At 26.9% G+C, this 14,918-nt stretch overlaps 1 protein-coding gene and 1 non-coding gene across 2 annotated transcripts in view; both read left to right on the forward strand.

Annotated features, from left to right (window-relative positions):
* Positions 1–3,795: 3,795 nt before the first annotated feature.
* LOC130669989 (uncharacterized) lies at positions 3,796–4,566 on the forward strand. The gene is made up of 2 exons (XM_057473157.1): positions 3,796–4,086; positions 4,147–4,566. Exons 1-2 carry the CDS (start codon positions 3,796–3,798, stop codon positions 4,564–4,566), a joined length of 711 nt encoding a protein of 236 aa, XP_057329140.1.
* Positions 4,567–14,734: 10,168 nt separating this feature from the next.
* LOC130670665 (small subunit ribosomal RNA) overlaps positions 14,735–14,918 on the forward strand; it is a 1,910-nt gene continuing 1,726 nt past the window's right edge. Inside the window, exon 1 of the ribosomal RNA XR_008990386.1 lies at positions 14,735–14,918. This exon is cut by the window's right edge and continues 1,726 nt beyond it. This is a non-coding gene — a ribosomal RNA (small subunit ribosomal RNA).

Genomic DNA, 14,918 nt, shown 5'->3' on the forward strand with positions numbered 1-14,918 from the left:
TTTACCACATTGTTATTCTACGCACTTGTAAAATAAAAATTGCAATACCTTCTATTTTAATAAAATAAATATTTTTCTCTTTATGTGTGAAAGATTCTTATTCTTATTCTTTGATACGGATCGTCTATTACAAAGGGCTAGAAACTTTCATTTTACGCAGGTGACTGTACTTATCCTGTAACGTACCCCTCGCGGACTTGAAATCACTGTAAAATCATGGTGAAATCCCAGTGAGATTATAGTAAAAACATTGTGAAACCATGGTGAAATTACAGTGAAATCACTGTGATTTTGTGCCATTCGGTCACTGTAGTTTTATGGTTATCTCACAGCAGTTTTACCATCGATTGATAATAATTTTATGGTTATCTCACAGTGGTATTGCTGTGAGTTTAGTGTGGTACCGCAGCCAATTCACAGTGAATTCACAGTGAATTTACAGTGAATTTACAGTGACCTTACAGGAAATTCACAGTGAATTTCCCGTGAACGTACAGTAAATTTACAGTGAATATACAGTGAATTGACCGTGAATTTTTGGTAAAGTCACAGTAAATATACAGTAAATTGGCAGTGAATTTTCTGTGAATTCACAGTGAATATGCAGTGGATTTCCTGTGAATTTCTGACTATTTTATTCGTAAATTTTAAAACTGGAAACATTAATAAATATAAGAATAACAATAAAAACATTAATATTAATAGTACTAATAATAATAATAATAATAATAATAATAATAATAACGAGCCATCTGCAGTCACTACGTGACTGCCCTTGTGGAAAAATTTCTTAGTTAATAGAACTCTCAGTAGAAAATTTGTGCAGCTGTCAAAAGAGTCATTTAGAGTTTTTTAGAAAAATAATTGATTTCCTTAACTCATATTTTTTTTGTACTTTGACAAAAATTGTTCAAGAAAACATTAATGTCATAGTGTAATACAGGATACCCCTATATTACTATCAAAAATGGATTATCACCTCTCTGCTAACATTCAGCGGGTAACGCGTACTATGAATGCTTCAAGATCTTTTTTATGCTGGCTCTTCCTATTATAGTGGAGATGATAACCATTTTTCGCCTATGATAATTATATCCATTTTAAATTGCAATACTCCGAATATCGAAGCAGCAAATCGAAATCTACGCCCTTACCAATTTTCAAACCGATTCATCGATTTTTGGTTTTTTTAGTTCCATTCAACTCTCCAGACTAGTGGTTTTTTTCCATTTTTCCGAGGTCCAAGGCCCAATATAGTTACAATTCTCCTATGAGGTGGTAACCATTTCTTATTTAGGATGGTAATCAAAATACAATTTACCTTAGAACAATTCGTGAACTAAAGGAGTGTCAAATGTCAGAAACGAGGTCAGAAGTACGTAGACAGAAGGAAAATATTGACAAAATGAGTCTAATGTCAGTTTTCTAGGTCAGAAAAACAAATGCGGTATGATCTAAAAACATGGGGTGCATGCAGTAGTACATAACTGTAAGAAGTGTAGATACGAGCTATCAATGAGAAAACTTACATATCGGTTCATGTTATTTGCAGAGCAATAATCTTATTATAGTCGAACTATTAATGCATCAATAATCTGTTGCATGCACCGCACGTTTTTCGTTTTAAGTCTTATAAATATTTTCAGATCTATTAAAAATTTGCAATCACAAACCTTCAGGAATATCTGTAAAAAGTTCAGAATCTGTATGGAGTTTCAAATCTTCATGAGACTTAGAGAAATTATTTTATACTTTTTAGTCCGTTTAATTTATCCACAATGACACTAACAAATGAGTTGAATTATTTATGCAGATTAGGGTGTCCGTTATTTACCAAATTAGATTTTTTTACTTGGGTATAATATAAATCATATATTTGTGATCCAAAAATAATAAAAAAAAATAAAAAAGTTTATTCTAATGCCGTTCAACCCTGCCTAAGTAATGATACATTCTCATTTCAGTACAATGAGAAAAATGTAATTACTTGCTTAAAAATGAGTGCACAGTAATTACTAATACTTATTTTTGTAGGAAATTTCCCGCTCTTCAAAAAAGGTCGCTTATGTTTTTTTCGTGAATCCAACTGTTTAAGAGATATTGAAGGTCAAAGTTAGATTTGTTTAAAAAAATTTGCGTTTTTGTTTGAAATTTTATAACTCTCTAACACCTAGACATAAAATTAAGCGCTGTAAACTTTCTTGTAGGAAATTTATTGCTCTTCAAAAAAGGTATCCAACACTTTTTCCCTAAATCCAACCATTTGAGTGATATCGAAGCTCAAAGTTGATAGATTTAAAAATGAATGTTTTTCGATTAAAATTCTATAACTCTCCAGCAAACGAATATTTACGTAGGCTTTCAACAGTTTTTCGTCGAAAATTTACCGCTCTACAACAAAGGTCTCTATAATTTTTTCGATAAACTCAACCGTTTAAGAAATATTTAAGCTCGAAAAAAAAGAAATTTTTTATATCATCAGAGCAAAATTTTGTGTTGGTTTGTGAAACTTTTCTTTCAACTTAAAGCTTAAATATTTCTTAAACGGTTGAGTTTATCAAAAAAATTAACGAATCCTTTTTTGTAGAGCGGTAAATTTCCGATAAAAAGATGTTAAAAGCCTACGTAAATATTCGTTTGCTGGAGAGTTATAGAATTTTAATCGAAAAACATTCATTTTTAAATCTATCAACTTTGAGCTTCGATATCACTCAAATGGTTGGATTTAGGGAAAAAGTGTTGGATACCTTTTTTGAAGAGCAATAAATTTCTTACAAGAAAGTTTACAGCGCTTAATTTTATTTCTAAGTGTTAGAGAGTTATAAAATTTCAAACAAAAACGCAAATTTTTTTAAACAAATCTAACTTTGACCTTCAATATCTCTTAAACAGTTGGATTTACGAAAAAAACATAAGAGACCTTTTTTAAAGAGCGGGAAATTTCCTACAAAAATATGTATTAGTCATTACTGTGCACTCATTTTTAAGCAAGTAATTATATTTTTCTCATTGTACTGAAATGAGAATGTATCATTACTTAGGCAGGGTTAAACGGCATTAGAATAAACTTTTTTATTTTTTTTATTATTTTTGGATCACAAATATATGATTTATATCATACCCAAGTAAAAAAATCTAATTTGGTAAATAACGGACACCCTAATGCAGATGATAAAGATTCAAATTTTTATTTTTTAAATCTGTTATTAATGATTGTTTCTTTTTTTTTTTTGTTTGTTTTATGGACCATCTATCAAGTCAAATATGCACCAGTGAGACTTTAACCCATTAACTCTCTATATGAACAACTTGCTACCGAACGTTTTTTTTTTCCTGGAGAAAAATATTGTCTTCTCAAAGAAAATGATACAATCCCATTATTTTAATACACTGACGTAAATGCGTATAAAGTTTTATTTATGAGGTTCAGTAAATATTGATAATATCATCAGGATAATTGTAAATTAATTATTCATAGATTTTAAACTAAGTTTAACCTAATGATCAAGACATGAAAGGGTGAAGTAACTAAAATCCATAAAAGTATAATTACTGAATCGAAACGATCGTCACGAAATAGTACAAGATATCCATTAGTTATGTCTTTTGGTGAAAAAATAAATACAAACTATAATAAATTGGTATTTTAACGATAAGTATTGTTTGCATTATTTAGATACAAATAAAATTTAATTGAGAAATTAATATTACCTATTTTTATAACTCAACTATGGATGTCTACTTTCTGCGATTATTAGTTTTAGAATTACCTTTAAAGTTAAAGGTTTGTTAAAAATGAGAGTTAAACCAGAGTTACTATTACGTACGATGAAAATTCTTGGCGAAATATCCGGAATCTGGCCAATTTTTGACTCGAAATGGTTGATAAGAATTATAAAGGAATTAGTATGGTTTGTGTCGATAGTTAATATTGCATTGATAATAATTCCCATGGTATTACGTATACACAAAGACATATACGAAGATCAACCATTGAATGCACTTCATTCTCTAAGTGCACTGCCAGTGTATTCAGAAACGTTCGTCAATCTTATCATATGGAAGTATAATAAGAATCAAATTCAGGTAAATAACAAACAAAACAATTTAAAACAGGAAAGAAATGTGATATATTTTTATTTATAGGAATTATTAGTGGAAATGTTTGATTACGTAAAATCAGTTAAAGGCAGAGACAAAAATATTTTAAGTAAATCAATTAACCATCATCTGCCTTTGTATATATTTGTGGTGGTATTTTGTACAATAGCGTGTGTTTCTCATCTATGCGTTCCAATTTTTACGCCTCTAAGACTATTACCTTCTGTAGCTTATTATCCATTTACCATTGAACCATATACAGCCACATATTACTTAGTTTATACCCAGCAAGCTATAGCTATCTTACAAGCTGCATTACATCACACTGTTGTTCCAACTATAATCGCAATACTATTGTCTTATGTAACAGCAAAACTGAGAGTACTATTACTAGCATTGAAAAATGTTGTCAATGTTGATGAGTTCAATAATTGGATACAACAGCATCGATATTGTATACAGTAATATCAATAATTGAAAATTAAACATTTAAATTATACACGGAAAGAAAATTATGGGAAGTCTTGCTATGCATTATGGGAATAGTTCCCATGGGAACTTTTCCCATAATGTTATGGGAACCATTCCCATAATATCATAAAAATTTTTTTTACAAAATAATGTAGAAATTTCTCTCATGATATGGAGAGATTCAACTGAAGCTTCTTCGACGCTAAATTTGTTAAAAAAAAAAAAATTTTAATGTTTTTGCCGAATACAAATTTTTTTTCAATGTTTGAGTTTTTGTTCTTATATTTGATAACATTTCTGTGTATTGTAGAAATGATTACTACACTTTTCGTTAAATTAATTTTTTCATGATAGTATGGGAACCATTCCCATAATATAATAGGAACCATTCCTATAATGTTATCCCGGGAAAAAAAGTTCTTATATGATCATATATAAATCATATAAAAGTGACTTATATAAAATCATATAAAGTTTTATAATGAAATTGGTCCTATAAAAACTTATATGACTTCATAAAATCTTATATAATCATATAAAATCTTATATAATCATATAAAGTTAGATATACCCGGTAAAAAATGATTTTACCTAATCATATATACAATAAATTTTATATGATTAGATCTCAAAATTGGCAGGATTTGATGATATATAATTATATATAATCATGCATGAATAAAAAAAAAAAAAAAAAAAACATCTATCAGTTAACTGCTATTTTGCCAAGGGGTCACCCATCCAATTGATGATCTGCCTCAATGCTGCTCAACTTTGATGATCTCTTGATTGTCGTCTGGTTCTCTAGTCTGCTTTACCCTTATAAGTATTTGACAATCTATAGCATTACTTAAATCAAATGATCAAATTGATACATCCTACATCAATAATGCACCAAATATGATCAAATTTTATCACATTAGTGTTTTATATAAAATTATAAATTTCTTTGAAATAACCTGCTTATGAGAACATAGAAATTTATATATAAGAATCATACAACTATATAAACTTTTATATAATCATATATGATTTTATATAACCGTATTAAACTCTTTTGTACTTATACAAATTTATTTATAAATTCATATAAAATCACATCAATTTTCATTAATTATCTGAATTCGTAGAAGAATTTTATAAGGTATTATAAGATTTCATATGATCATATATATATATGATCATACATGATTATGTATAATCATATAAAACGTGCTCTTGTAATTTCACAATGTTATATATAACTTTATATAAAGTTACATCGAATTTTATAAAAATTTTATAAGATTATACGAATTATTGTAAGAATTTTATAAGATCGTTATGAGCTTTTATATGATCATATATGATTATATATAAGCATATAAAACTCTACCTGGTAGTGTTATAAAGTTATATATAACTTTATATAAAATCACATCAATTATTATAAAATTCTTATAAGATCATATGAATTCTTATAAGAATTTTATAAGATTATGTAAGCTTTCATATAATCATATACAAACACATATGTTTATATATGATTCTATAAGAACTTTTTCTCGGGTTTATATAAAATTACATCAATTTTTATAAAATCCTTATAAAACTATATAAATTCTTATAAGATTTTTATAAGATCATATGAACTTTTATATGATCATATATAATTATATATAAGCATATCAAACTTTATCTAGTACTTTTATAAAGTTATATATAACTTTATATAAAGTCATATCAATTTTTATAAAGTCCTCATGAGAGTATACTAATTCTTATAAGAACTTTATAAGATCATATAAGCTTTTATGTAATCATATATAATTTTTATACATTTCTTATATGATCATATATAAATTGTATATGAACATATATGTTTATATATGATCATATAAAATCTTTTTTTCCCGGGATGGGAATGGTTCCTATAATTTCTGGGAATGGTTCCTATAATTTATAGGAATAGTTTCTATATATTATGGGAATGATTCCCATAATATTATAGAAAGTATTCCTATAATTTATCGGGACCATTCCTATAATTAGAGGAACCATTCCTATAACGTTATGGGTATCATTCCCATAATTATAGGATCTATTCCTATAATTATGGGAAATATTACTATAATTATAGGAACTGCTCCCTTAATTTATGGTCGTAATTCCTATGATGGTATAGGAAAAAATTTCACAAAATTATGGGAATATTTTCCATAATTTTCTTTCCGTGTAGCACATATTGTTCTTTTCAATGTATACATTTATCATTACAGATATTTTGAGCAACTTGATAAAACTGTTCGTTTCATTATATTTAAGAGCTTTGTCATTATAACACTATCAGTTATCTTAGGAGGTATTAAGATCGTACATGTAAGTGTTATTAAATCTACAATAAATCATTTATATTGAGTTTTTTTAGCGTAATTAAAATAATTATATGATTTCAATAGACTTCAAGTATTATAGAAACAACAAAATTTTTATTTATTGTTATTACTGGTTGTTTAGCAGTTTATGTATACATTCCTCCAGCAGATGATTTATACGAACTCGTAAGTTAAAACATATATTCTATGTCTATACCCGTATGAAAAAGCAATATATGAGCTTCAGTATAATTCAAAATATATGATAAATTATATGGAGTTATAAGAAGTCATATATGGAGCCATATACAAAATTTTGCCGAAATATTATATGATTTTATAATTTGCAACATATATATCGGTAATATATTTTTTTTACATGCTAACTTATAAATATTGCTTATAATATTTTATACTATACTTTAAGTTATATGATAAGATATATGATTTAATTATATGACTGACATATAATATTTATACATGTAAATATATAATTATATAAATATATGTTCACATATATTTGTATAAATGTATGCAAATATATATTTATATAGATATATGTTTATATATATTTGCACAAATATAAAACTAGAGATTTCAAGCTATAAAATACTTTCTTTTAAATCTTGATACGATTATTTTTCATGAAGTTACAGTCTTGCAAAAATCACTAAAAAATTTCTAAAATTTTTTTGTTCCTTTAATTTTTGGCATGAGTGTATTTTTCAAATTATTTATGTATAATAATATCGAAATTATTATAATATTGAAATCATAAGTTTATATATAAAACAAGAATATAATTTGAGATGTAATATCATATGTATACAATTACATATATTATAAATTATATGGATTATAATAATATTGAAATTATAAATTAATTTATAAAATGAAACATATATATTACGTTATAAATTAATATATAAAGCGGACATATAATGTTTGATACAATATCACATGTATATAATCACATATATAATAAATGATATGAAATATTATAATATTAAAAGTATAAATTATTATATATGATGAATCATATATTAATCAATATTAACAATTTTGCCGCCATATATGTTCAGTTATTTACCATACATTTTTTTATATATTATTGACAGTATATGGTTTTTTTATACGGGTATGTTTATAAACTACTTCTATTGTATAATTTAATTAATTTTTAACATACAATGATTTAGAGTGAAAAAGTATCATGGTCACTATATGAGTTTTCATGGATCGATAAACCGATCGTAATACGGAAATCGATAATAATAATGATGTGTCGATCCCAGAAGCCGCTTACTATTTCTTTTAGGGGTATTATACCTGCTTTGAACAAAAATTTTTATTCCACAGTAAGCATAAATTACAAAGTAGTAATTAATTTTTCCAATGAAAAAGGAGGTGGGGGTGGGGACAAATTGGCCTCTAACTTTTTTCTTTATAAATTTGGTATACATTGGGCTCTTTTTTTTTTCTTAACAATGTCAAAAGCTCAGGCAGTAAGGCCAGTTTTGATTTTTTGTAACGGAATAAGCTTTTTTGTTTCGCAAATTATGTCTGTTCAACTCCCTTTTTTTGTAAAAGTATCAAAAAATTTTAAGTATTTTTTCAGTTTTCATTCCTTATAGCTGAGTCACATTGGTACTGAATACGTATCTGGAATTCAAAAAATAATTAAATCAGTGAAGAAAAACTCGCGTGATCCGCTTTTTTTCTTAAGGGATCTATTCACCCCCTCCCCCTCCAACTTCTACTATATTATTACTAATAATTACCAATACATGTATGTACAGTACATTCATATTTATACTTTTCTATCATTAAGATTTTATATTTTTTTCTAGTATTTGTCATTTGCCGTATCCTATTATATGACGTTACGTGTTTTATTCAAATAGCAACATTATAATAGGAGAAAAAACTTTTTACAATTTAAGACACTAAATCCTTCTTATTACCTTTATCGATACACAATTCTCCATGTACAGAGGTATTATGTTATATTTTCATTAATTAATTTCTGGATTGATTTTTCATATTGTTGTTCTACGCACTGAAAAGATGAAAATTGCAATCTCCTATCTTAATAAAGAAAATATTTTCCTCTTTACATATGAAGAATTTTTATTTTTTATGCCACCTTTTCCTATTATATTGGAGATGGCAAATGGGACATCGGAATATGCGACTTACTTGTTAACTTCCCGCTAAGAAAATCGGCGATTTTCGAAAAATTCGGGAAGTTATTGTTTTCACCCCGATTTGCGAAAATCGAAATTTCATCAGATGTCGACGTTTTGAGGTCCTGGGAAGCTATTATGACTATTTTCAAGATGATGTCCGAGTGTCTGTACACGGAGAGAAATTAATTATTGTATCTACTATACAAAAATTGTAATTTTAACCATCTGAAATGGTAATAACATTTTTCAGTGGATATAATGATCAGAATTACAATTGAAAATGATAACAGTTACAATTGATGATGGTAACGGTTACTATCGAAGATGTTAATCGTAATTATTGAAAATTATAATTGTTACAACAGAAAATGGTAACTCTTACCATTCAAAATTGTAAAAATTCTTAACTACGAATGTGTGTGTGCTCGCGTGAGTGTGTGCATGAGTGCGCGCGCGCAAGTGTGTGCATGTGTGCGTGCGTGTGTGTACATGTAGTCGCGCGAGTGTGTGCGCACTCGTGTGCATGTGTGTGTGTGCATGTTCGCGGGCAAATGTGCGCATTTGCGCGTGCGTGTGTGCATGTGTGCGGGTAAGTGTGCGCATGTGTGTGTGTGTGTGTGTGTGTGTGTGTGTGTGTGTGTGTGTGTGTGTGTGAAATGAATCACTTCCTCAGTTAATCAAATTACACATAGACAAGCGTCAGACTATAAAATTTACATTTTAATTTTTTATTAGCTTAGATGGTCATCATTATTTTGGCTAATAGTAACCATTCCCATCAGGTTATTGAGAATTACAATTTTTTATAATAGTAGTAATTATTTAAGATAATAACAGTTATAATTTCTGGTTATCATAAATAATTGTAAACTTTGCCATATAGATGGTAGATACTACTATTCAGATTGTTTATTTGATAATTTAAATGATATAGTCAATCATATAATTCAGTTCAAAAATTGTACTATAACTTGATGGTAACTTTTACCATAAAATTTTATCCGTGTATGTATGTATATGTGTTTGTGTGTGTGTGCGTGTGTATGTGTGTGTGTGTGTGTGTGTGTGTGTGCGTGTGAATGTGAACGCTCTATAACTTCTTACTAATGAACCGATTTGAATGGTTAAGGTGGCAATTGAAAGGGATGTTAGCCATCAACTTTCCTGAAAATATCAGATCATTTGGTCTGATTTTTTGAGGTAAGCTTCGGAACATGATTACAAAACATATACCAAAAAATCAAGGTAAAATTTCAATTAGACAGGTGAAAAAAAAATAAAAACCACTTTTAATTAGCGTTTTATCGAAGAATTTAGTAAATTTCGGCGAGAAGTGCTATATAAAAGTTGTAGAGAAAAAAATATAGAAAATTATGAGTACCCTCGGTTTTATTGTATACAGGTAGTAAAGGTAACAGAGCGCCTGAAAGTTTAAATGGAGAGTATCATACGTAAAAGCCCCCTTGCTCTACGCTTTTGGTAAGAAGGACATAAATATACGTCTGCACCGTGGCAAAAGAAAGCTTACGCGTGCGTAGTATTATCGAGAAAGCGATATAGACCACACTATTCCCACTTATATATTAATATTTTTGGGGCCTAAAACCTACACCACGTGTTGGTATGTTTATGTCTAACAAAATGTAAGTCAGAGATTCTATAGCTCAAAAGCTAATGGAATTTTCATTAATTTATCATCTGAACGGAGATGTCCGTATTCATTTTAATTGCTGGGGGTTTTCGCAACCGTATTTTGAGGTAATGATTATGAAAATCAAGTGTATTTTATTCAAACGTAGCACGAATAATTATTATTAACAATTATATTGTTGAAATCGTCATAACTCGCAAACCATTGATTGGGCAGGAAAGTTTATAGGGAAAGTAATCTTAAATAATAAAAAATACACAAAAAAGTTATGCATACTTTTCTTCTTACTTCAATTATTTCGCGAGATGTAGCGATAAAACAAGCCGCGCGTTCATACTTCTCGCACTTTTGCACGGCCAAATCTCTACTGCTCGCTCTTTTATTTAAGAGTTAAGAAAAAAATTTATTTTTTATAATTAAAAAAAATGATTAATTTTTAAAACTTTTTTTTCTTTTTTTTCATACTCTATTGAATAACTTTTTTACATGATATTTAATTATTTTTTAAACGAAAAATGGCTCTAGCAATTTGTTTGTAAAAATGCATCAAATTCGGACCTGTTTCCGTTTAGGGGGTCTATTTGACTGGACTAACTAAGTAAATTCGAAGGAAGATAGTTTTAGAGCAACTCTTTAATGAAATTGACATCATTACTAGATAATTTATTTAATTTTTATAGGTTTAAAATAATTTTTAACTTTTTGAAAATTTTTTTGGTGACTGCATGTATTTATTTCGAAATTAATCAAACTCTAAACTGTTTATAATAGTTAAATAATTCAATAGTCGTTTATATAATAATGAATAATTTGTCTTTCCTATAAGAATAAATAACGGAAAATTCAGAGAATAATTTTTTTCATAGTTTTACCGGATGAAAACGTGAAAAAAATTTTTTTACATGTTATTTACATGGGAAAATATAAATTTATTGAGCTTCTTGTAGAATTGAGATATCAAGCTGCGCTTTGGAGGGAATTGTTTTCATACGTAAAAAAATCTTTTGAGACAATAGCACTTAAAAAAAAAAAATGTTTTTTTCGGATCACTAATATATAGATATATTATATGTTAGGCTTATAGAATTATATATATAAATAAAGTAACCTTAAAGTAGTGCGATGTTGAAAAATAAATATGTTACCATGGAGAACTCATAACTGATGCACATAACTATTTAAAAATGTAAATGTTCACAAATCTGACCTCTTCATAACAAAATATTGAGAAAAGATTAATAGTATCATCAAAAAGAAAAAAAAAACATTCAATTTTTTTGTAAGTTCAACTTTGACTTCGAATAACTTTTAAAGGAGTATGATTATCGAAAATTTTGTAAGGACCTTTTTTGTAGAGCGTTAAATTTCCTAAAAAAATATGCTTCAGTCATTGGAATTTGTCCATTAGTTCTTAAGATATAAATTGTGAAATTGAAAATTAATTTTTCCTATGTTATTTAAATGGGAAATAGAAATTTGCGATGCGCGACCTCTAAATATTAATATTAAGAGCTCTGATTTTTACAGGCATTTTTTCTTGTCTCTCTGAATATAGTTCACAGGGGATATGAAAAAAAATAGTCCATTTTTTTGAATCAGCCTAATATATGAGCATGAATGTTTTTGTTTTGAATGCTGTAGAAATTATAAAAGTAAAGTTGATGAATAATTAAAAAAAATAAAGGATTCATAAGGAACACATACATACTTATTAAAAACTGAGCTTATACTAAAATCAATAGGTCTCCTTGCTAATAAAATTTTCAATTATCTCACTAATAAGTTCAAAGTAGAATATTACCGACAACTCAAAAGATATATAATAGTTAGTAACCTAAAATATGAAGTACTATAGCAACGAATTATTTTTACAATCATATATTTTTTTATTAAATGTAAGCTTTAAACGTTGTATAATAGAACTAATAAATTAAATTATGACTAATTAATTTATTTGGATTAATAAATGAGTAAAATAAAATAAAAAATCGTCGAAACATGAAAATGATATCTGCCAGGCTAGAAATAACATATTTAACAACAGGTAACGGTTGGCTCACGTTAATTCAGTACATCTTGATCAACATAACTTAGATATTTACGATTTATAAATACGAAATTTTTTTGATTTTCATAATTTATTTTTAAGTTTACTATAAATAATTATTGAGTAGTAAAAATTAAGTTTTTATAAATATTTATAATGAATCATTAAAATAACATAAATTGTTCGTATATTTATATTATTATGGTTAGAAAACAAATTCATTAATTATTAAGCTATTGTATATGTAGCAATATCAAATACAAATACAAATATCTAAATACATTCATCCAAATAATTAATATAAATTTTTTTGTATTGTTTTGCGAAAAAAAAAAAATTGGATACAGCCACTATTGAAAAAAAAAAAAAAAAAAAAAAGAAGTCGTTCTATTGAACCTGAAATTTTATAAAAATGAATCGAATAATCATTTAAAATATTAAGACAACAGAAATAAAAGCTAATAAACAAAAAATGTTATTAAAATGAATCTAAAGATTTTTTTTTCTATGGATACATATTAATTACTCAGAATCGATTAACTTTAATTTTAAACTAGTTAAGAATTTCAATTTATAAAATAGACTAAATAGAAGAATTTGAAGTCATTTTATGTTTTTAGTTAATATATATCGTTAAATAAAAAAAATAAATAAATAAATAGAAAAACATTAAAAGATTGAAACAAAGAAATTAAAAAAAATCAATTAACGCTATAACTGTTTTGAAAAAAAAGAAATCAATAGTTGGTTTATAATAAAAACACTATATATTTTAATGCGATTCTATTAAAATTTTTTATCAATTAAAGCAATGTTTAACATAAGTAAAATTAAAATTATTTACTTATTATAATTACATATATAAATAAAAAATTAATATAAAAGTTGAAAATGACTTATTAGAAAGTTATATAACTTTTAATTCGTTTTCGGATATTTAGCTGTAGAAACTAAAAAAAAAAAAAATTTAATATAGTCTACTATAGTTTAATAATTTCTGATAATATAAGAGTACATAATATCAGTATGAAAAAATTAAAGATAAACTTAATTTTAATTTTTTTTATTTTCAAGTAAATATAATAAAAATGATTATATATTAATAAAACATATATAAAATATAATACATATTGATAAATATGATTAGAATTTATTTGAGAAGTAGTTGACTTTTTAATTAAAAATGTCAAATAATTAAAACAAAAAAATTATTTATTTACTTAATTTAAAAAAGTACAAAAAATTATTAATAATAATAATAATACTATGTGTATTTAAATAAATAATTTTACATTGAAAAAATAATCAAGTACGAACAGGTAATTTAGATACAGGGAGCTACCGTTCTATCCGCCCTCGCTCACGCGGCTGACAGTTAGTGCGCAACTACAATCTTTTTAGACGCCGGCTCGTACTAGTATGAAAGAGTAGTCAGTTGAAGCGGCTCGAGTAAGGGCTGACAGATACTGACTACGGCAAGTTGTATACTATTAACGTAACACTACCACGGGTCGATGTCTATGACTGAATGACTCTTTATGTGGTAAATCGCTACGGCGTTTATATAATATTATGTATAACTTTAAAAAAGTATACAAATATGAAACTGAGTATTGACTTACTTGTTTCCGAGCAAGAATAAAATATCACGTTTACGTGTATAAAAACCAAGTCGCTTTGATAAAAATATCTAGCGAGAGTAATATTTACTAAAATGAGAGGATGGTTGAAAATTAAAAGTTATTATTCAATTTTGTGAATAAATAATGTTAATTTAAAATTTTCAAGTGTTGTAATAAGCAAATGCTTTTGAGCAGCACCACTTTTACAACTGTTAGTACTTTAATAAAGACTAACATTTATGTATACGTGAAAGAGGAGTAATTCCAATGTTTTATTAAACATAAAACATATACGAAGCTCCCTGGTTGATCCTGCCAGTAGTCATATGCTTGTCTCAAAGATTAAGCCATGCATGTCTCAGTACATGCCGTATTAAGGTGAAACCGCGAATGGCTCATTAAATCAGTTATGGTTCCTTAGATCGTACCCACATTTACTTGGATAACTGTGGTAATTCTAGAGCTAATACATGCAAACCAGAG

The sequence above is a fragment of the Microplitis mediator genome, chromosome 6, assembly GCF_029852145.1.
Source record: "Microplitis mediator isolate UGA2020A chromosome 6, iyMicMedi2.1, whole genome shotgun sequence".
Classification (NCBI taxonomy): domain Eukaryota; kingdom Metazoa; phylum Arthropoda; class Insecta; order Hymenoptera; family Braconidae; genus Microplitis; species Microplitis mediator.